General features: G+C 41.3%; 1 protein-coding gene across 2 annotated transcripts; it reads left to right on the plus strand.

The window, feature by feature from the left end:
• The first annotated feature begins 1283 nt into the window (after positions 1-1283).
• On the plus strand, positions 1284-13261 carry puraa (purine-rich element binding protein Aa). Of its 2 annotated transcripts, XM_083779150.1 has the most exons (3): positions 1284-1472; positions 5681-5739; positions 9103-13261. In XM_083779150.1, exon 3 carries the CDS (start codon positions 9175-9177, stop codon positions 10033-10035), a length of 861 nt encoding a protein of 286 aa, XP_083635276.1. In that variant the 5' UTR covers positions 1284-1472; positions 5681-5739; positions 9103-9174; the 3' UTR covers positions 10036-13261. The 2 variants fall into 2 exon arrangements, with proteins under 2 accessions (XP_083635276.1, XP_083635275.1); XM_083779149.1 differs by lacking the exon at positions 5681-5739 and having other exon boundaries at positions 1285-1472.
• The last annotated feature ends 11936 nt before the right edge of the window (positions 13262-25197 follow it).

The following is a 25197-nucleotide window of genomic DNA, read 5'->3' on the forward strand; positions in this document are numbered from 1 at the left end:
AAGTGCCTCATCTTCTCAGAGCTCACAAACGCTCTGTAAACATTGTTCTAAAACAAATATGACCTCTTATCTAGCACCAATCTGTTGATTGATTCAACTGATGGACCAGAATGGACTTAAGCCTACCACAGGGTCCAGGACCGGGACTTCTATAGGTAGACCCACAAGATCCGTAACTCTGCATGAGACTATATCTAACCAAATGGACCCACTGCAGGGTTCCGTATACACTCTCAGAGTTATGGGGGTCCTTGGAATATAAATACGTTTGAGAAGCACTGGTTTTATAGAATGGTCCGTGTCCCCAGATCTGGAATCGAGAACAGAGAACCATTGTCGTACTCGTGTATATTTATTCTTTAGAATATTTATTTTAAAATAAATACAAAATATATGAAATGGTGGCAATAACATTACGGGTGGTATAAGTTACTGAAATCATTCTCATGTTTACTTTTTATTTATTTAAAACAAATTAAATAAATAGCGTATACGTTGACGACTGATTCCATTATCAGTTTGTCACTGCAGATGAAACCAAATGAACTCGTGTTATAGGTTATATGCGCTCTGTGTGACTGTCAAAGTGAAGCATTGAGTCATACCATTAGATGGCATACAAGTCTGTTTAGGAGTCAATGAAGACGTGCGTCTTCTATGGGCTGCTGTCCATGGTGCTGAAAGTAGGAAAAGACGTCGAAAAAGGTTGTACCTCCTAGACTGACTGACTAAGCGTTAACTCCGAGAGTATATACAATCTCGGAGCTACAAAAGGGATGTGCGTGTGTGTGTGTGTGTGTGTGTGTGTGTGTGTGTGTGTGTGTGTGTGTGTGTGTGTGTGTGTGTGTGTGTGTGTGTGTGTGTGTGTGTGTGTGTGTGTGTGTGTGTGTGTGACGTGTGTGTGTGTGTGTGTGTGTGTGTGTGTGTGTGTGTGTGTGTGTGTGTGTGCGCTCGCGCGCGTGCATGTTAGGCTACTTTCAGTCGACAAGTGACAACCGTGGGGCGCCGGAGCATATATAGGCTACATAAAATAGGCATATTATTAGCATTAAGCCTCATTTTTATAGGATACTTTGTAATGTATGTATGGTCTGGTCTGCTATACTCGACACCGCCGCTACGACAAAGTACAGTAGCAGGCTAGCATGGAGCGGGCTTTAGGACTATGTGGGGAAGAACAGCAGCAATTCCTGGTGGTGAAGCAACAGTGCGATGATGCGCATGTCCGTTAATGGGTTCACTCGGTGCGTGTTGACATCATAGGTGAAGCGTGAGCTCGTGTGCGTGCGTGAGTCCGTCTCTCTCCCTCTCTCTCTCCATGCCACGACGCGCTGTTTCGTTCCATCTTTGAGGTGAATGCGTGTTGACAGACAGCAGGCCCGACGTCGTCATTATTGATCTTTGGACGTTATTTCTTCTCTCTGCAAGACGGCACCGGGGCTGTAAGGCTTTCCGCGTGCCGTTCCAGCAGGGTAAGATATTATTATTGCGTTCTTCTTGCTTGCCGGGTATATATAGGCTATACGACGATGTGTTTTAAACATGTCATTCTCAATGTTAGGCTACAGTTGCAACAAAAAAGTGTCCTTAAGCTGCAGCCAATCGTGTTTCATTGCTATGCCAGGGTCGCAGGAACATGCCATCGTGTAATAGCAGTGTGTGAACACGGCTGACATTCGACGGCAGAGAGACGTGATAGGCTCGGCTATAGCACAGCACAGCATTCCTGTACCAGGATACGGCGCAATACATAAATAAATAAACAAATCAAACTTTCGGATGTGGTCAACGGCAGCCTTTTGGAAAGATGCAATGACATGACATCTCTGGAAACATGCGTCCGTAGGCTATGGGGCCAATGTTTCTCAGCCTTTTCAATATTATTTCAAAGGACATGCACCCAGTTGCAAAAAATCTCTGAAAACCTGTGAAACCCATTTGGTTGGCTGACCCATATCAAGTTAATTGGGAGTTTGAGTGATTCATATCATAAATAAACACTTTAAACATACCCAATTTAGTTATAAGTAGGCTACATTGAACTAATTGGTCATATGTTAAAACTGTTGGATAACTGTCAGTATCACGTCTTTGTTCAAATAAAACAAATAAATAAATAGCCCACACACACACACACACACACACACACACACACACACACACACACACACACACACACACACACACACACACACACACACACACACACACACACACACACACACACACACACACACACACACACACACACACACACACACACACACACACACACACACCTATAGGTTTAGCCAGGCTATAAGGCTATATGAGCTCAAATATGAGCCAGCCAGGGCAAAAAGGATAAAACTCATCCTCACACATCCCCCGTCACAAAACAAGCGACGTGGTCTAATAGGAGTTAGTTAACTAAATGTATAGCCTATTACAAAAACCAATAACCTCCCCAAACACACCGTTGCAACACGGACCATCAATTTGCAATGAATCTAAAAGGTAGCGGTAGGAAAGTCGCAGCAGGTAACCAACCACGAGGCCCCGTCTCCACAGCAACAATCACGCATTCCTGTCAAACCCCGACAGAAACATGTGTCGAAATTAAAATAATACCATAAATGCTACACGTCCAACAATATATGCACCTATATCCAACAACACAACGCTGCAATGAATGATTGTATATGGTGACATGCGGCCTATACCGCAGTTTTGTGGAAGATTAGGCGTTATATAGAATATCCGTTATAGGCCAGCCCTTTGGCTCTAAAAAGCATTACGATATACTTGCCCTAATGACAATTTCAGCACAAAATGTCATGCTTTCGTCTAGACTGTAATTTTGTTTCAAATAGGCAAAATTAAACATTTACAGAATATTTATTCTTACAGAAATATTTGCGTCTCTATTGTGTTGCTATATATGACAACGGCCATTTTATATTTGTTTATGCCTAATATGCATATAAAAAGTTTTGCGTTCATTCAGAATGTTTGATGTAGGCTATATCAATTAAATATAGCCTCAAGGATATAAAATGGAAGTTATGCCTGTCAAGTTCTTGCTGACATACTTTTATACTATACTACTTTGTGCTATGAATTCGTTTATATATCTTAAAGTAGACCCATGCATTTGAGAAACTTATAACAGAAGAACCAAGGCAAAAAATATATGAATATAGCTTTCAAAATATTTTTTTATACCGGTAGTTTGTATATAGGTTATAGGAAAACGCAGTCAAAGGCCGATATTTTTCACTATAAACTTTGGGATTAACTGTCGGGCCTTTAAGCCTATTTCTGACCTTTTAGAAAACGCCAAAGAAAGAAGAATGTCTTCAATGCTGGTTAAATAGATCAGCATATTAATTAATTATTAATTAACAAACTGTTTTCAACATGCGTCTAATTTATGGTTTACTTTACCCATACATCTGTTTTCATCACACCTATAAGAGCCTCCTCACTCAGCAGCCCTCTAACGTCATGGGCGGCGCGGCGGCCACCGGTTTGGTTCATATAGGCCAGCACAGATCGTGAGTCGTGCTTATAATAAAAATACCAATGCATTGTTTTGACCTGAAAAATAATAAATAACGCAAAATTGTTGCTTAAATTTGGCGTAGATTATATAGCTGCTGCATGAAATGGTGTGTCTTATTTCCCTGAATAGCCTATGTTGCCCAGTTGAGAAAACTCGCGGCATTTAGTGTGCCTATACAAAATGACTTAAATGCTCGTTCGATTTGAATTTCCTATACATTTAGGCAATATAGGCTACAATAAATATAGCAATACAAATGGCTATACACTTAGTCTATCCTTAAAACCAATGGAAATGCCAATATAGGCCTAATTTCACCGGATTTTTGTGTCATTTCATCTCACTCAGCTCTGAAAACTCAACATTTCTGAATCATACAATGCAAGGGAAACAGTATGTTTACCAGACATGTTGCTGGTGAATTTATTATTGCAGTTCACGTCAGGATCAATCATCAATGTGCTGCTCACTAGTGTGATGGTTTGCGGTGCAGAGCGATACCACGGAGTTTAAAAGGACTCAAGGAGCTTGTATAGTTTCAATATCATATTGTGGCGATATGTTGTGTGTAATCGTTTCCTAGAAGAGACAGTGGATTTACTGTAGGCTAGCCACGCTAGCATGTTATAACATGATTAAAAGAACTCATGAAAAAAGAAGAAGAAAAATAAAACGGGGACAAAATGGGAGTTTTGTTTAACAATTTAAATACGGACATATGGGTCAATAATAACACAAGTCGGCTATGCATTCAAGTGTATAATAATGCAGCTTTCAACAGCAGCCTCACCTGCTGCACATGGGAAAAGCTTAGGCCTTTTGGTCAATAGCATATTAAAGCTATTTTGGGAACTTACCATGCAAGGGCATGCTTCATTCTATTATGGTCAACTGTTTGGCATTTTACCTCAAAAGGTCGGGAAGTTTTAGTCCCCATGTGTAGTGTAATGCTATCATCTAAGTTTCTTATGTCAGTCGGTATAATATATGTTATGCATTAAAACATGCAGGCATACTATGACATTAGACCATGTATACTGCATAGGCTAGTTTATTTTTGTTAGGTGGGCCTATAGTCGATATTACTACATGGGGAAATGTATAGGCCTAGCTAATATGACAATAGGTTATCAATGGCAACACAAGTAATAATTAGGCTATTGCATTTGCGGCCTAATATTTTTTAGTAAACATGACCACATGTCATGACAGCCCACGACCTCAAAGGTTCAAGTTCAGGCCAAACCTGGTGAATATATAGTTTTGTTTCTCTGGGCAAGGGAGGGTTTCATCATCATCAGATTCCTTGCCGTGTATGTTCTTGACTTAATCCATGTCTGGATGGGTTTCTTTCACGGCAACCGGTATATGAAATGCTTCGTCAAGGCACAACAATTCACAAAATCCGTGACGTCAGACGATTGTAAGCATTTGATTTCCGGTTCAAGCATTTCAAAATAACAGCGTGGGTGACAAAAAACTGATTATCATGTCCTATTGTCTTTTTTTTTAATATATATATATATATTGCACGTTTATGTGTTCCATAACCACAGGTTTAGCTGATGCTGCAAGGAATATGTCTGCAACAAAAATGTGATTTATTTCTCACAGTGTGGCAGAAAATTAGGCGTGCCAATTGAACCCAAGGTGCAAATTATTACTTTCATGTGAATTTATTACAACACTATAAAAGCAGATCTACAAACTCACGTATCACATCGCATTGAGATCTTTTCACCATTTGTCATGCAAATTAGTAGCCTATAGTCCTATATATGGTAGTAAAGAAAACAATTGTAGGCTACTCATGAGACACCCGTTACCTGGCAATCCTCAATATTTAATATTTTATCAGAATTAATTCGTTGTGTGTTATATGAATTAAGATAAGGTTTTTTTGAGCTATGACGTTAATTGTGACTTATTATGGCGATTCTGCACTTGCTTAAGACTAATCTAATGTGAGAGTTGTGTAAAGTTACTTTTATATGAATGTAGTGGCCCTCATGGTGACCTAACTGTTTTGTTCCATAACAACAGCAGAGTGAATAAAAAAAAAAAGAAGACAACAATAATAAAAGAAAAAAAAAAAAGGTTTGCCGTGTTGAAACTATGCTATTTGTTTTTGTGCAGTTCACCTACCAACTCAGTGGCTTTGCTGGGGATGCGCTGACACTCAAGACGTGTAGACGGTACAAACTATCATGATTAGAGAATAGAGATGATGATGTTGATATGCTGTCATGTCTCTCTCCTGAATGTGTGGGGATCATTTATTCTGTGATGCACAACAATTTACAATTTAGGCATTTAGCAGACACTCTTAATCCAGAGTGATTTACAGTATAAGCAAGAACAACCAACACATGGCAATAATGCATCAAATACATAAAAATAGTCATCAAGAATCATACGCTATAAGAACCTAACATCCGTCTATAGTGGAATATCTATATAATGAAACTATGCGTATACACTATAGAGTGCTATATGTCTACACAAAATGCTATCTAAATTACATAAATTGAGCCTTTGCATACGCCTAGAGTCATCGACGAAAGTGCTACGGGCTAAGATGGAGTCTGACGTGGTGGGTTTTGAGACTACGGCGGAAGATTGGGAGTGAGTCTGCAGTTCTGATTGCAATGGGAAGTGCGTTCCATAGTTTTGGAGCCAGAAGAAAGAGTAGTTTGCATGGGACATGGGACTGTGGAGCGTTTTCCCGGCATTTTTAGTAAAATGTTCTTGTGTGAAAATGACGGTGTGTGATGGGCTTCAGTTGGACGTGAGGGTAATGCCACACGTGCAATGGCATCGGAGTGGCCAGCACATGCCCAGGTGGCACCTCGTCACAGCGACATAGCGTGGAGTCGGCACGTGACAATGACAACAGGATGCTCCACCACTTTGCTCACAAACAATGGAAGTCAACAGGACACAACTGTTTTAGTTGTGCAATTGTGTGCCCATACCCTAACACTCATCAGCCACCACCCATGATGCCACTGTCCACATATGACAAACTGAGCTTGGGTATTATCCCCAGTAGTAAATGAATAACCCCTCACTAAACCATTGTCCCACACATCTCCCCAGAGTGACCAGCCAACACTAACATCCCTTTCCCTTGGGGCTACTGTCTTGGCTGGCGGAGGTGGCTCTGGGACTGGGCTGCTGCAGGGGCTTCTTGGACGTGTTGGTAGGAGGCTTAGCTGTGGTGGCTCCTTGGTGGGATTGATAGTCGCAGGTGGTGGCCCCACCATTGAATTCTGCTGTTGGGCTGGTCATTTAGCTAGTGCTGGGTCTCGTTAGGTGAGCTCCCGTGGATGCAGATAATCCCAGTGAATCTTCTGTGAGGCCCCTCTGTGTCCCTTCCCCGGGTTGTCAAGTCCCTGTTCAAGGGCTACTGTATAGCAGTTTTCCTATACCACATGTAGGCCTACAAACAGTTACGATTGCCAGTATGCCATCATGACATATAGGCTCTCTATCCTGAGTGTGTGGCGATGACTGTTTTAATTGGCATCCATCGATTAGATCCAGAGTCTAATTAAATTGACTGAGGTCAGGTGTGACTGCAGCTTAAATCAGCCATTATAACGCAACACAACTGTAAAGCCATTCCCTCTATGCTAAACAGCAGGGCAACTGGGTTCAACTTTAGTCTGACGCGTGCATGATTAATTCAATATCCAGTCGTTGAATCTCTTTTGGATATGTCAATCCTTTTATTGATAACATCCACTTAATTGCAGCAGTACTCAAACTTAAATATATCACTGTAAACTTACAAACAAACTGAACCATCGACCACGCGCGGTCGAAAACTGTGTCGTCTTCCCCTGTCACACCTGAGTGCCATCACCTAGTGACAGGTAATAAGAGTTGCCATGACAACCACCCATATCACTGACTGACTGATTGACATGACGTCATCATATAGAAGGACACGTTAAATTAATTCAAATAAATACAGAATAAACAAAAAGCATTTTGGCTCCAACAACGTTTCTCAAGAACACTCCATTATTCCTTAAGGTATAACACAAAATATGGTCACACAACAAAACCCATCCAGCTCCTCAAGGAGGACATAGATATGAGGATATTTGGAAAAATTGCATTTATCTTCATCTAGATGAGGGACCAAGGGAGGGGGAGGTAGCAGTGTTGGCTGGTGACTGGTCACATGGGGAGATGTCTGGGAAAATAGTTTGTGAAGGAGTTATTGTATGGTAATAACTGTTTCATAGTCCGTTTTTTTCTGTGTTGATTGGGATGGGGATAATGCAACAATGTGCCGGCTGGGCATGGCCATACACAGTATGAAATATATGGTACTATTGTATGTTTGTATGTTTATATTTACAGGACTATATTTACATGAGCAATATCCACAATATTATTTACTTTTTGGTTTAATTTGAACCACAGACATTTCTTTGACTTTGAGGTCCAAGAGGCAGTGAATGGGCACACCATGACCAATATGACTATTGTGATAGTAATTAATAATGTTGTTGTTTCCATTTGCAGTGATCGGTGAAAGAGAGCTTTTTGGGGATTTTCTTTCTTTGCTTCACTTAATTTCCTGCAATGTTAACTTTGTTAAATGATTAAATCTTTACTCCTATGTCGCATGTCTCCTAATGTGAAGTACTCTTGTTATTTCAGACAGACCACATATTGAGGAATGCTTTATAACAGTTATCTGATGAGTACAACTTTGTTTGGATCAAACAATGACCACAAAGACACTAGTAATTTGCTATGACAGGCATGGTTCTGGAGCTTATAGGAAACCTTCGGTCACCTACAGCTACAGAAGGGTCAGAATTTTGTAATTTCATACATGCAGTCTGCAGAACATGTATGTACATGTATGTATGTAAAAGTTGTCTCATGAGTATTATGTTTGGAGCAAATGTGGTCCTATCACAATATGAACTGAAATGTACAAAAATGTGTTAATTTGCCACTTAGTGGAAAAGGATAGGCTATTTATGTGGATTAATTTGCCACTTAGTGGAAAAAGGTAGGCTATTTATGTGGATTAATTTGCCACTTAGTGAAAAGGGGATTTTTTTGTGGTCAACATATTCCTTGCAGGGCCAACAGGTACATTTTCCTCAATAACGCTTTGTTATATTTCTATAATTTATTGAAACGGAAAATCCATAAAAAAAGTTCATATGACCAGCCTGCAGGACTCCAAATTGGGCAAGATTTCAGCCCAATCAAGCCCTGTTGACTTGACTTCTTTAATAAAATACAAGTCAAGTAGGCTATCGTTTTAATATTTCAATATGTGTGTGTGTGTGTGTGTGTGTGTGTGTGTGTGTGTGTGTGTGTGTGTGTGTGTGTGTGTGTGTGTGTGTGTGTGTATGCAGAAGAAATACTTGAATTGATAATTTCACTATTATTTTGAAATCACTGACCGGAAGTTATATGCTTACGCTGTCCCACATGACGCAGTTCTCAAGCCCTATTTATGCTCGCTTGACATAGGTGGGAAAAGCTAGACCGCAATGTTTTTCCTCTATTTCTCTATGCAGATCTCGCGAGAGTTCCCAGCGTGGCTAGCTGACTGGGGTTGCAGCAGACAGAGGGAGAAGGCAAGCAGCATCATGGCGGACAGAGACAGTGGCAGTGAGCAGGGAGGAGCAGCCACGGGCCCAGGCATCGGTCCCATGCACCTGGCGACAGGAGGGGCGGGCTCGGCATCCGGGCTCCAGCATGAGACACAGGAGCTGGCGTCGAAACGGGTTGACATCCAAAACAAACGCTTCTATCTGGACGTAAAGCAGAACGCAAAAGGCCGCTTCTTAAAGATAGCCGAAGTCGGGGCCGGGGGTAACAAGAGCCGCCTCACTCTCTCCATGTCAGTGGCAGTCGAGTTCCGTGACTACTTGGGGGACTTCATCGAACATTATGCCCAGTTAGGTCCAAGCAACCCAGACCTGGTACAAGACGAGCCCCGGCGAGCTCTTAAAAGCGAATTCTTGGTCAGGGAGAATCGGAAATACTACATGGATCTGAAAGAGAACCAGAGAGGACGCTTTCTGAGGATTCGACAGACCGTTAACCGGGGGCCCGGTTTGGGATCCACACAAGGCCAGACGATCGCTCTGCCTGCCCAGGGACTTATTGAGTTTCGCGATGCCTTGGCGAAACTTATTGACGATTACGGCGTGGAGGACGAACCGGCAGAGTTGCCGGAGGGGTCATCACTGACTGTAGACAACAAACGGTTTTTCTTCGACGTCGGATCCAATAAGTATGGGGTGTTCATGAGGGTAAGCGAGGTGAAGCCCACGTACCGCAACTCAATTACGGTGCCCTACAAAGTGTGGTCCAAATTTGGGAATACTTTCAGTAAATACGCTGAGGAGATGAAGAAGATCCAGGAGAAGCAGAGAGAAAAACGGGCATGCGAGATGCAGCAGCAACAAGAGGAGATGCAGGCAGATGATGGAGACGAGGATTGATATATATAGTGCAAAAAAAAGAAACATGCAAAAAGTAATCAAAATAACAAGAGAATTATAATTAAAAAACTCTACTGTATAAAAGAAATCTAAAGATTTAACTGTAATGTTTCTAACTCCAAGGGAGCATCACCCACGATATAATGAAACCAACACAAACAGACAGATACGACATGTTGTCACCCATCGCTGGATGTTACACCACTATTCACCATTAATACAGTTAACAGGCTGCTAAACAAAGTAATAACATATTTGAATCTTGTTTCCTACTTGACAACAAACTATTGAACTGAGTGTTTATTTCCCTTATTAACTTTTGTACAAGTCAAAGCTATTATAAAAGTGTTTGCAATGTTCAAATGGAATTATTGTCGAGCTCCGAGGAAAAAAGTCCTTTTCATGTAAGCTAATGACTTCAGCACAAATCAGATATTTTAATTTTTAACCAAAATTCAAAAGAAAAAAATACTTTGTAAGAAGTTGTCACAGTGTACTTGCCATCCTATTTACCTGTGAGTAGAGATGTGTTTACACGTAAATCATATGAGGGCTAGGCCTGCTTTGGAAAACTGGTTTAGATGTCATGCAGTATAAAAAGGAACATATAGGCAATTTCATTAAATGAAATTAAGTGCTCTATCTAATGTGCAATATGCATTGCATAGGAAGAAAAAAAGTCAAATATATTGAACTGGTCAATGGATGTTGACATGACCTTTGCCAGAGGCATTCAAAGAATTATGAATATTGTAACTTTTTGTTTCAATTGAAATCGTTGCCATGCAGATGAGTATATTATAGACTACCTTTGTGTCTCGTTGTTATGCAATGTGTTTTTTGTTTTGTTAAAGGTACTCAATGCATATTCGGTAAAGGTGGTGCAGTGGCAACATGTAGCAAATGGCCTAAGTTGCAGATTTTTAACACAAAGCACTTAATAAGACAAGCACCTGAAGGTGGTGATTGGCTTAGTCTGGAACTACAGACACAAATAAGCATGATCGGTTAGCACTTTTTGAACAGAAGAAACAATGTTATGTGTACCTGTTAAAGTCATCTAAACCAAAACGGTGCCAAGGAGTGCTATTGCTGCATGTTTACCTGCACTAAAAGCTCGATTTGATGTTGGTCTCCCAAATTTGTGGCTCAAGGACCCTTCCATACCAATTTCTATCTGCCTCTATTCTAGTCAAAATTATTTGAGTTTGATTAATTCTCCCATCCAAAAGGCAATGATTGTCTACATGTGGTTTAAATGTTTATGAGTGAGCTTGTCCCTTACCTTGAGTCCTGTAATAATCATAAAATGACCATCACACCCGGATTTAATTCCCCGGTTGGTCAGATGCTACGTTCAATGACAAGGATAGGCCATTCCTTCGAGGTACAGAGCAAAAGGGGAGAAGTTTATTGAGAATATTCTGGGCACATGATTGCTCACCTGATAATTTAGCCCTGTTGCACTTGACTCGTAAGCCCGAGCATCAACCTTGGATACATGAGATTCCCTCTTGGTCTTAATTGTTAGACATGTTGGGCTTGACGCACAGACACCAGCTGGTTCTAATCCAGTACAGTCGCATCTCATAGATGTGTTTGCAGTTTTATAAACTTTAGCCAGCTGACTCCAGAGTACACTGGCAACAATCAGATAATGGTCAGATTTACCTCAGCATTCGATTAAATGATTGCTCCCGTATTTGGATTGACTGGAAACCAGCAGACTATAGACTGTCCTTGACCACCTATTTTTGGAGCCAATGGTATAGCCTAAATGATACCCGACTGGGAGCGTCCTCTTCAGCATAATAAACAACCTGGTGCCTTACACACTTCCGCATGCTTACACGCTGGCCTGGTGCTTTGGATCGCAGTTTGGGTTCTTATTGCCTCTTTTAGTTTTTTAAATGTATTTTGTCATTTTTGTCTTGGCCCCCTAGTATGTCCCCTTGTGTGCTAGTGCACAACTTGTGGTGCTATTTAAAGGGTTTATTATAAACCTTTTAGTAAAAAAAAACAGGAGCAGAATTATTTTCTCCTACCTCCTTCCCTAACCTCATTGCCATCCCCATTTCCCCCAAGTCATCCAAGTATCAGCCGACTTGTAAACATGGAAGGGGGGGTGGTCACCTAGATGCGAGTTGATGCAGAAGAGTGCTCTGCACAAGCCACACGTGGCTGACAGGGAAAACATCACTGTGGCCCTGAACTATTCAAACTCTTTGTTGGAGCCCCCTTAAAATGCTAGTTCTATGGCTTGGGTAGTCAATGTGTAATTTGTAAGTCGCTCAACTAATGGGGAGTAGCATGTATTTTATTTGTTTTTTTGTTTTACCTTTTCAGCGTTATTCCACATTATTTGTAATTTTGGAATGTTTTTGCCCATAAAGAATATATAAATATATATTTTTTCTGTGCAACATTTCATCACTGTGTGCAATATCGTATGTGCCAATGGTGGCAATATATGTATATCAATTAAATATATGATTACTATTTGAAAGCATGTGGCTGAATTCCATGTTTATTTCTCTTAAAAGGGTTGTACCCTTATCTGCACTCAAAAGCTCCGACTACTAGGAGATACAGAATTTAAAATAAGTATAGCTAACCAAGCTCCCGATCTGCCTTATCGGCATATAAATTCACCTTTTAACTATTTTAACTTGAAAGAGAACACTGTCAACAACTTAGCCATAATATGTATGTCTCTCTTGGAAGTGGGGATATGTCACATATGGTTGATGTTGAAGAAATGTGAAGAGCATATACCAGAACTGTTAACCACTTAAACCCTAGATATCCCCCAGAGGTCTATGGTAGACCCTTTCATTTACCCCTTTACACCAAATCGCTTCACTGAAAATAGCTGACCTGCAAGCTCACAACATATCGCTACGAGTTGTGAGCTTGTAGATCTGCTATTTTTGCCAAATGTTCACCCATGGTTCAAGTGGTTATGAAAGAAAAAACAAGTATAATCTCCCTGAAGCAGTTTTCCGTTTTAATTTCTTTTATCGTTTTGCTTTAACAAAGAAAGGTGCTTTGGTCCAATCCCCATGAAGGTGTCTGGTGAACTGTCTTTGGTGGTTGTTGTTTTCCCAGGTGAATGAAATGCCTGACCAATACTTCTCTAAATGATCTCAACAAAGAATGTCATTCTTCTCTTTTATGTTGCCTCCAATTTCTTGTAAAAGAAAAAAATAAAGAACATTTTAATTTGGTTATGCATTAAAATATAATTTCATGTACATTTTACAAATTAAAAAAATAAATAGAATTTATCTATATCCGGGGGGGGGAAGATTATATTATATATGTACTGTATGTGATTTCCATGCGGTTTGTGTTCTTGTTGAAAATAAGTGAAAACATCAGATAATCTTGTCTGTGATGGAAGTGGAAGTCTTGAGAGAATATTGTTTAGAAAACATATACTGTATAAGGTTATATTTGGATTGATAGTGATTGTACTTATTTTCTGAAAGACAATCTGATGACGTAAAACACATTTTGTCATAACTCAGCTTATTTTACACCTTGAAAGATGTGCTTTTTGCAACAAGAAATACAGAATGATGATTTTTAACATTCCATTCCAACAACTAGTACATGCTGAAGAATAAAGTGTTGCTTTGCTCTCTGTTCATCTGGACTATGCAATATGTAATCAACTTTTTGGAATTACACAATATTCCCATATGTTTATTTGAAAAACATGCCTTTCTCGGATATTGTAATTCAGGTATTCATAGTGAATACATACATTAATACATATAATACCATGTTGCTATTGAGCTAATTATCTAAGTATTAGTTTTGTAAGTTCTGAGCAGGAGTGCTGAGTTGGATGATTGAAAGCCCTATTAGCTATTATCTTCCTACTCAAAAAATGGAAAGAGGACTGCTGATTAGTGATCATGCCTTTGGCCCAGGTTCTATGGTAACGGGACGGGTAGAGCAGCAGTCACTAACACCAACACCGTGTCACTAGAGGGCTCACATTAAGGGACCAATGAAATATTATCTTAATACATCTATGGGATTTACTAAAACAGTGGTTCTCAAACGGTATAAGAATTAGGTTTATCTGCTATGCATCCTCACATAAAAAAATAACTTGCATCTTAAAAATCACACTTGTGTGAAGTGAGGGGCGCTCTTATCATCATACATCACATTCCGTGCTAAGCCAATCTCATTTGTCATTGGCGGCCGGAAATCACTTTTGACGTCTTCATTTTTCTGCCCTCACTTTTATCCTCAATAAGTACTTGATTTGCTCAGCTAATAAAATTATCACTATGGGGTGATCAGCCAATGTTTGTGTTCACACAAACCCTCAAAGCGGAGCATAGGAGGGGCCAGCACCCCTCAAAAGGTACGTATAAACTCTTACATAAATGTACCGAAATAGGACAATGTTTACACTCTCAGTTGATTTAACAGTCCAGAGTTTGCTGGGAACAGTCAGATACACCGTTATATAATAGTGTGTATTGTGTACAGTATATTATTTTATTTTAGTGTTGTTTATTATTATGTTTATTATATCTGAACTGTTCATAGCCCACCAATGAGATGCAGAGTGAGAATCCTAAAATTGTGCCATTTTATAATGAACATTAGTGAGGATTGGTATAATTATATAAAGTGGGTGAAGTGCTCATTTAAGGGTTTGTGGATTAATACACTCAATGGATCCTCAAAAGCATGCAGTCAGTGTATATTAACACAACACACATGTTGCATCATGCACATGAAAGCGAGTGTTTGTCTTCATCTATGTCTGTAAGTAAATAAGTGATAAGTTAATGTGATTGATTTAATGTTTGTGGGAACAATTCACCACCTCTCTCTTTCTGATAGTGTGTGTGATTTAGTGTTATATCTTATATGGCATAATGATAGAATATGTTGTTTCCTAGCTAACATTTTTACAGGCATTCCACCTTTTAACCACTAGGGGGTACTATTTACTAATAAATATGAAGCTCAAGTGCCAGGTGAGTACCACAGTTTGTGTCCCAAATGCTTTTCAATATTTGCAGAAAATGTCTATGGCTATAGAGTTTCACATTTTGTTCTAAAATATAAGTGCCACCCGTTAATATACCCACCATGAACGTAGAAGCTGATAGGTAGGCTATGCAATTTTTTTGCCATGCTAGTTGATCTGTCTATTCATCTGTCTGTCCATTAACCACATTGGTCTTAAACAATTTAAGCAAAATAAAAGGAAGTGCAATGCATGTACAGTATTTCCCCCAAAGCCTGATGGCTTCCCAATGCAGGCCATGTCAGGCAACCTCTCCCTCTCCCAGGCTGTGTGCTTCAAGATGACCACCCCAAGAAGAACCCAAGATACCGTATCATGTCTCAACGACTGGAGACATGTCACCCTGACCCATACCTCTGCTTTAAGAGGTTGGTGAGGGACTGCATTTGCTCCTCTCTGCCTGCCACACTGGACCCATGGCAATTTACATAGTGTCAAACTAGATCCACTAACGATGCAATTGCCATGGCTCTTCACACCACCCTTCCGCACCTGGAGGTGAGGAATAGTTGGACATGAATGTTGTGCTCCGTGCACTACAGCTCGGCATTGAACAAAATAGTTCCTGCCAAGCTTGACACTAAGCTAAGACATGTGGGTCTGCGACTCTGCGACACCTGACCATGTGCAGCTGGATACTGTCTGGACTGAGCCAGGAGGTCAGAATGGACAACATCACATCAGACACACTGACCTGAACAGGGAAGCCATCAAGGATACTCACCACCCCAGCCACAACCTGTCCATGCCACTGCAGTCAGACAGGCTAGGCAAGTGATACATGTAACAAAATCCATATGACCAGAGTCAGACTATGGAACAGTTTCTACCCGTCAGGCTGTCACACGAACGAGCACTAAGCGACATATGCCGCCATAGAGGCATTAGCACTTCATTTATACAGTACATGTCTTTGATTACACTCCACTGCTGCAGCACTGGCAATATGACTTGGAGACTGTGATATTATTCTATATCTGCTATCTGCTGCCAAGTGCTGTATTACTCCCACAAGTGTGTGTGTGTGTGTGTGTGTGTGTGTGTTTGAGGGGGTGGGGGGGGGTAGGTCCTGCCAGTTCTAAATGCCATGCACATGAGCACAAGTTTGTCCGTTCCCCCACTTTTGGCCAAAATCAACCATTCATGGCACGCTATCTGACAGGAACAATCACCCTCCCTCAGGCTTGGTGGTCTGAATTTGAAACCCAATGAGTGACACGGCGTGAGTTAACAAGGATGGCCCGGCTGCATATAAATGGGGTGTGTAACCTGTTGTTGAGGGGCGCTAGGCGATAGGTTTAATGTTTGTTTTTAGTTAAACAAACATTAAAAACGGCATCGACAATGGACAGAGTTGTTAATGTTTGTTTAGTCGCTAACACAAATATTAAATGCCATTAACAATAAAGTTTATTTTGTCTGCATTTGTTTTACATCACCATTACATCACCTAATCATAGCAACATGAGTTAGACTTTAATATATTAGCGCCCCTCACTTCACACAGGTGTGATTTTTGTCTCAGTAAGACAGCCCTCCCCTATCCACAAGGAGGAGCAGTGCACCAAAGCATTATGGGAATTGTATTCCAGGAAGGAAGTGATCCCTGTGTCTGTGACTAAAATATCTAAAACCACATATTACACACAAAGACCCCAGGAAAGTGTTCTAAATCTTCTAAACGTCAATAACATGTATTGTTTTGCAAAAAGGGTGAAGTGCCCATTTAAGTAGCCTACTGCTACTGCTAACGAGATACGACAAGACAATAGTATTGAGAATGACTTCAGGAAGAGACGCCAATACAGGAACCTGACAGAGATACTGAATAAACAGAATTTACAGCTGCGATATCTTTCGCACATCATCGTCAATTAATGTCCAACGCAGTGTAGCCACACCGTTGTCTCTGGTCCCACTTAGAAGAGGTGGTCTATACAGGGGGCAGGTGGTGATTATGTGTTCTGCAGTCTGCCAGGCCCCACTTCTTCATAGTTGACTTGAAGCAACTGACCAATACGCAGGTGGTTCAGCAGAGTCCATTGCCGGTGTGGTGGATCTCATATTAGTTCATATTAGCATTTTGTTTTCTATAAACTTGAAGTTTATAAATATACAGCTACCGAGAGTTATTAAAGCTGCTCCAGATCAAAAAGTATTTAAATTAATAAAATGTTCTTTCTGCAGTGGTTGCAGGTGGTCTCCCTACGTGGTCACTGAGAAATGTAGACCCTGGTGTTGGGTACTAGGATGACCTGGTTGACAAGTCATACTGCCTGAAGTAGACCCTGGTGTTGGGTACTAAAATGACCTGGTTGACAAGTCATACTGCCTGTTGGGTACTAGGATGACCTGGTTGACAAGTCATACTGCCGGTTGGGTACTAGGATGACCTGGTTGACAAGTCATACTGCCTGAAGTAGACCCTGGTGTCGGGTACTAGGACAAGTCATACTGCCTGTTGGGTACTAGGATGACATGGTTGACAAGTCATACTGCCTGAAGTAGACCCTGGTGTCGGGTACTAGGACAAGTCATACTGCCGGTTGGGTACTAGGATGACATGGTTGACAAGTCATACTGCCTGAAGTAGACCCTGGTGTCGGGTACTAGGACAAGTAATACTGCCGGTTGGGTACTAGGATGACATGGTTGACAAGTCATACTGCCTGAAGTAGACCCTGGTGTCGGGTACTAGGACAAGTCATACTGCCGGTTGGGTACTAGGATGACATGGTTGACAAGTCATACTGCCTGAAGTAGACCCTGGTGTCGGGTACTAGGACAAGTCATACTGCCGGTTGGGTACTAGGATGACATGGTTGACAAGTCATACTGCCTGAAGTAGACCCTGGTGTTGGGTACTAGGATGACATGGTTGACAAGTCATACTGCCTGAAGTATAGACCCTGGTGTTGGGTTTTAAAGCGCAAATAACATGCATTTTAAAACTGCTTTTAATATTTAATAATCATATTGTCCCTCAAAGTTATTTCTAATGGTTTGAGCCTCAATCACCACTCTGATATAACCAGGCCTTCGGCCTTGTCATTTCTTTCTGGACTTTGAAAGCAGTTTTAGCTGCAGTACCACACTGTCCTGAGGTGGAGAGGGTGCTGATATGCAGATTATTTAATATTTGAGTCATTATAATACTCATGCTAGATAAAACCAGGCTTGTTTCCATTCCATGGCAGCTTGGAAAATCAACAATGGTGAAGTAGAAATGCTAATTTGCAACTGAAGCCTGAAGAAAAGGAGGAATTATACAAAGTAGGGTGACATTGATGACATCACGATGAGACCAAAATCAGTCGAGCTGTTTCTGAGAGCAATTTCCATTAAAACACCCATATGATATGAAAGCCTGATTGTTCAAAATTGGTTATTTGTGGGGATAGAAAACACACATGGGAGCCCCAAAAACACAAAAGAAATTGAAAAAGTTGAATTTTATGTTATAGGTCCTTTAAGTCATACTGCCTGTTGGGTACTAGGATGACGTCATACTGCCTGAAGATCATAAGCGCATACCTCCCCAGGCCACTTCAGAATATTATAATTGCATTGTTTTGTCAGTTGATGTCAATTAAGACAAGTCAGCAGGATGGAATGATTTAACACAGACTGAACTGAAGTTCTGCAAAAGTTTCTGAGCCTTGAGCCCCGGGCTGTGAGACCCCTCCAGCCAAACAAATAGTTTGTCCTTCATTATTCTTTTTGCCCTACTCAAGCAATCTGCTGTCGTACAGTATGAGACTATGCACCCTCTAGGGACAGGAGAGAGCTCCCTGTGGAACGCAGGCGACCTCACCACCTTCTGCAGAACTCTGATCATTGGGACCTTCTTGGGCAAAACGTTTTTTGTCACTTTGTCACCTGACAAGTTTAGGTGTTAAGGAAGTGGGTGAAAAATAAAGCACGGGAGAGCAAATACTGTGTGCAAACAATTCCTTTCTTTACTTTGAGGTTGTTTGGGGGTCCAGCACTCAGGCAGTTGTCTTGTACCCAGCATTCAGACCCAGTTCTGCACTCTGGCAGTTGTCTTGTACCCAGCATTCAGACCCAGTTCTACACTCAGGCAGTTGTCTTGTACCCAGCATTCAGACCCAGTTCTACACTCTGGCAGTTGTCTTGTACCCAGCATTCAGACCCAGTTCTACACTCTGGCAGTTGTCTTGTACCCAGCATTCAGACCCAGTTCTACACTCTGGCAGTTGTCTTGTACCCAGCATTCAGACCCAGTTCTACACTCTGGCAGTTGTCTTGTACCCAGCATTCAGACCCAGTTCTACACTCAGGCAGTTGTCTTGTACCCAGCATTCAGACCCAGTTCTACACTCAGGCAGTTGTCTTGTACCCAGCATTCAGACCCAGTTCTACACTCAGGCAGTTGTCTTGTACCCAGCATTCAGACCCAGTTCTACACTCTGGCAGTTGTCTTGTACCCAGCATTCAGACCCAGTTCTACACTCAGGCAGTTGTCTTGTACCCAGCATTCAGACCCAGTTCTACACTCTGGCAGTTGTCTTGTACCCAGCATTCAGACCCAGTTCTGCACTCTGGCAGTTGTCTTGTACCCAGCATTCAGACCCAGTTCTACACTCAGGCAGTTGTCTTGTACCCAGCATTCAGACCCAGTTCTGCACTCAGGCAGTTGTCTTGTACCCAGCATTCAGACCCAGTTCTGCACTCAGGCAGTTGTCTTGTACCCAGCATTCAGACCAAGTTCTGCACTCAGGCAGTTGTCTTGTACCCAGCATTCAGACCCAGTTCTGCACTCAGGCAGTTGTCTTGTACCCAGCATTCAGACCCAGTTCTGCACTCAGGCAGTTGTCTTGTACCCAGCATTCAGACCCAGTTCTGCACTCAGGCAGTTGTCTTGTACCCAGCATTCAGACCCAGTTCTGCACTCTGGCAGTTGTCTTGTACCCAGCATTCAGACCCAGTTCTGCACTCAGGCAGTTGTCTTGTACCCAGCATTCAGACCCAGTTCTACACTCTGGCAGTTGTCTTGTACCCAGCATTCAGACCCAGTTCTGCACTCTGGCAGTTGTCTTGTACCCAGCATTCAGACCCAGTTCTACACTCTGGCAGTTGTCTTGTACCCAGCATTCAGACCCAGTTCTGCCAGCTTGCTATAGCTAGCCAGCCTAGTTGTGGGGGGGTGGTGTAAAAGTCAGAGTTGTAATCAATAAATAACAGCCTATGTCTCCTGTCTAACATAGCACCCTTCTTTGTTGTTGTCAAGGTGATATAGGGCATAGAGTTGTAACTAGAACTAAGATGAGAGAACATATTACTCCAGTTTTGGCATCACTGCACTGGCTTCCTGATGTTTTTAGGATTTGATTTTAAAATTATTTTACTTGTCTATAAAGCTCTCAATGGTCTCGCACCTTCCTACCTACATGACTGCCTGCCTAAATATGTCCCAAACCGGCCCCTAAGGTCTTCCACTGCTGGCCTGCTCGCTTTGCCTAATAAAATGGCAACTAAAAAATACGAGGAAGCAGCTTTTTGCTTCTACGGGCCGTCGGCATGGAACAAGCTCCCACTGTACCTTCGTCAGGCAGCCTCTGTAGACATTTTTAAAGCTCAGCTCAAGACCCACCTCTACAACATTGCTTTTAAGTGATCTTTTATTTTTTGTTATTCACGTCCTCACTGTATTGTATTACTGCTTGTTTTTTAATGTCGTTGCCTTATTTTATCTGTTCTTATCTTTGTACCACTGCCTTCTCCTGATTTGACACTGCGTTATTGTCCTATTGTTTTAACTTCATGCCTGTTTTAATGCTGTTTTGTTTTGCTTTTGTTTTTATTATCTTTTCTGCTCTGTAAAGCACTTTGAGCTACATTTATGTATGAAAGGTGCTATATAAATAAAGTTTATTATTATTATTATTATTATTAGAAGCTAGTGGCGGCCATTTTGTGGTGCCACGGATCAAAATGCCATTCATTTCCCCATAGCGATTTCCGAAAGATATTTATATTAATAATGTTAAGCCTGGAACCAAGCCATCCAGGCTCCTGGTGAATCACGACCATAAAACATTTGTCAAAACATTTGAAAACCGCAAAAAGAACATTATGAAATGTATTTACTATTTAAATACTACTTGCTTTTATTATATATTATAAAACCTGTGTTCTGCCTGATTTGCTGCCGTTTTATGTTCTTTGCTATTGTTTTATTGTCTTGTCTTGTTTTCGCTGGTTTTAATGCAATTTCACGTTTTATTTTTTCTCTTAAGCACTTTGCGCTGCATTTTGTCATGAAATGTGCTATATAAATAAAGTTTATTATTATTATTTATTATGATTGACCAGCAGCCTGGATGGCTTGGTTTCAGGCTTAAAATAATTTATATAAATATTTTTGGAAAGGGAAATTAATGGGCTTTCGATGTGGAACGATAAAATGGCCGCCACTGCTATGATGTTGACCCCATAGAGTTATATTGACCCCCACTGTTGTCCTGGGGAGGTCTTTTTAGACAACCAATACCCACTATGTTTGTAGTCCGATACACACATACATACTACCTCCTACAGTTCCGCTGCCCTCTCAACAAGAACCCGGTCCGGCCAAGCACAGGCTATATAAGTAGACCTGTCCTGCACTCATTCCCTCATGCTCATATCCTCTCCAACATGCTACCTGCTGCCTCCTCACTTCCCACCTCCTGACACTACAACCACCAATTCTCTACTTCTCCGCTTGTGTGCGTCTACTGCTAACTGCCAACGTTAAGTCCCAAAAGACACTTATGTACACTTTGCTGTGGACCGTCAACTGTTTGTTCGTTGCCATCACCCATTATGGACTCTCTGCACTGCCCATGTGCTTTGTAGTTTGGCTTTTGTTTGTTTTATAAGATTACCAGCAGTTCGAGTTTATTTCCTCTTTGGTTTCTTGGAATTGAAATGTCTGGACTAATTAGACCTTGAGTGTTTGGCCTGCCTAAACTGCATCATATATATATATATATATATATATATATATAGTTTGATGTATAGATACTTGAACTTGATGCTTTCATTATACACCATTATTATTGATTGATTACTCATTTAGCTATGAATTATTCCATGATCTGAAGATGGCTTATTATTATTATTGGAGTAATCTGGATTGAGCTGCTGCTATTTATGATTTGTTTATTGGAAATGCTTATTATTATTATTATTATTCTCATTATTATTATTGACACAGAATTCAATATGTTTCTTTCGTGTACAGCAAATACCACAAGTAAACTGCCACATTGTGGCCAAACAGTCATTCCTATATGGTGAGCCTGGCCGGTGGCCTGGCCTGCTCAACTCTGTCAATCACTATACCTGAACTATTTCCAAGAGACAATCTTTCAACCGACATACGCAGCCGATTACAGTACTTGCATGCTCTGCTTGCTCAAGTAATAATTAAACATAAAGGCTTTCTACATAAAATAAACTATATGGGGTTTGTAGCTGTTCTCGAGTTTGTGATGTGAACCCGACATGGCCTGATACTTGCTGCAATTAGGTTCCGTGTTCCGGGCTAGTGTTGTTCACTGAGATAATGTTAGCTTTATTTGTTATGCAGTTTGGCTGAAGAGGTTGTCTGTCAACATTGTAGTCCAGACTCATATGAATGGAAATGCGATTTCAAGGGTAGTGGTTACCAAGGCCACAAAATGCTTTGACATCACTTTGTTGACGTCCGAAAAAGTGGATCGAGCTAATCATAAAATTGATTTATTGGGAGATCTAAAGGTCAGAGGTCCTTCCTGAGGGATCCTCACGGCCCTCTACCATATTGCCGAATTTCATAGAAAATGACAACACAGAACAGCCCAAACTGCAAAAAATGGAATAAGCCATACGGAAGAAATAAGGGGTCTACGCAGTTTAAAGATAGTGTGTAACGATTTGCGGAATTTCTGGAGAGTAACTGGAGTAATATCCAAAAATGTGTTTTTCAAAAGTCGGCCTCCTGGTGGCGCTATAACAGGCCGTTCTCCTGAAGTTGGGGCAGAGGTTCATTGTTGGCATCCAGGGAGTGTGTGCGCAAAATTTGGCATCGACCAGGTTAACGGTGCCAGAGATTAGCTGTACATGGACGGACGGACGGACGGACGGACGGACACACACGGACGGACGGATGGGACCACACACACACGGACAGTGCAAAACAGTGCAAACAGTGCAAAACAGTGCAAAACATACTTCCCATGCCTTCTGCTTGGTGGAGACAATAATGACTATGGTCGCGCGTGTGTGTGTGTGTGTGTGTGTGTGTGTGTGTGTGTGTGTGTGTGTGTGTGTGTGTGTGTGCGTGTGCGCGTGTGTGTGGATGAGCATGAATGGGTGTGTGGCCGTGTACATGTTCCTGGTTTGGTAAGAGCAGCTCTCACAAGTGGAAACTTGTGAGAGCATGACAGCATGTAAAGACAATGTTTCAGTGGTTGTTCTATTTATTCATGCTCATTCTTTCAATGTTTTTGCATATACAACTGTGAGCATCAAATAGCTATATCACCTGTGATCTATCATCATTAAAGGTGTAATTTCGATTGTTTTGGGTGGAGGAACAATCCGTAGCAAATAGCAATGATGGTGGCTCATTTTATTTACAGTAAGCAAGGTAACCATGTTGTGTTGTGTTTGGAGGTTTAAAGAACAAACAACAAAGCAGCATGCTATGTAAAGTTACAAATCATACTCGAGTGAATTGGGTGGTGCCTTTTATCACGATGATGATGTATGATGATGAGAACGTCATCATGCATCAGACAATCAAATCAAATCATTCAGTGCTACAAACACATTCCGTGCTCAAACGGACACACACACACACAAAGCTGTGCATAGGAGCGGCACCGCTCAAAAACACTACAGCCAGCACCCCCTATGGACACCAATTCTAATTCAGGTGTCCAGTCTTCCTGGCGCCCAGATTTCCCTAGTGCCCACTCTTCTCCAACCCACAGTGCCCACTGCCCACTATTCTGGGTGCCCACTGCCCACACAGCGAGGGCAGTATTTATATCAGCCAGATGACGTTGTCATTTATGCTGATGTGTAACAATAATTTAACTCATGTAAAATGAAAACACATGGTCCATTTGGTTTCATATTACTCCCTCAAGAAGAGTTAAAGATCTATAAAGGGTCCATTTAGTTACCGACTCTCCATTTAGCTGGGGACCACCTGGAACCCTCTCAAGGACCACTGGTGGTCCCCGGAGGTTTGTGAGAGTAGCCATTTCTGGACCCATTTCTGGACGCCATGCCTCCTACGTAACCATGCCATAAACATCCCCCTCTCTCTCCCACCCAGATGGCACTAGATTTAGTGCACTGGTTTTCGAAGTGGGATCCGTGGACCAGCCAGGGGTCCTTGAGGAGGTTCCAAGGGGTCCCCAGCTATTTTATTTTTTGGCTGTTAGAAAATAGCCAATCAACAATCTCATATAGGTTGCATCGCAAAAAAAAAGTTTTGAAAAAAGGGTATTTTCAAGTTGGGGGAGTTCCTGGTACAAAATCTTGAATTTGGGGGTCCTTGACATTCTTTTTTTTGATAACCACTTTATATAGATTCTAGATAATCTGTTAATTGTTGTCCTATTTACTTGGTAACACTTGTGACCGTATCTTGGGCACACCTTACACTTTATCCCTAAACGTTTGCCACTTTGCCAACTTTGCCATTTTACTATTTTGAAAAACATTTTAAACTAGTTCAAATAGACGATCTATTCTACATCGACACGTTGTGAACTTGTAGATCGGCTTTTTGAAATAGTTTTTCATATACCGGTAGTAAAAAATGAGTTAAAAATACAAATAAGGGATAAGGGGTAAGGAGTGGTGCAAGATATAGCCCATAATCTTCTTAGTGCTCCAACTCTTCTATCTAAGCTATAACTTTGTCGTTTATCGGGTAGGCTATATACAAACATGATGTTTTGATAATGTGTGGTGGTGAGTGAGCATGGGGAAAAAAACTGAGTTAGAGTTTCTTCTATTGGCCAAGTTCCTTTGCACATACATGGACTTTTACTTAGTCATTGAAAGAATCAACACATGACAGAAAAAAAGATTTA

This window comes from Protomyctophum parallelum (assembly GCF_964188405.1).
Source record: "Protomyctophum parallelum genome assembly, chromosome: 1".
Taxonomy (NCBI): domain Eukaryota; kingdom Metazoa; phylum Chordata; class Actinopteri; order Myctophiformes; family Myctophidae; genus Protomyctophum; species Protomyctophum parallelum.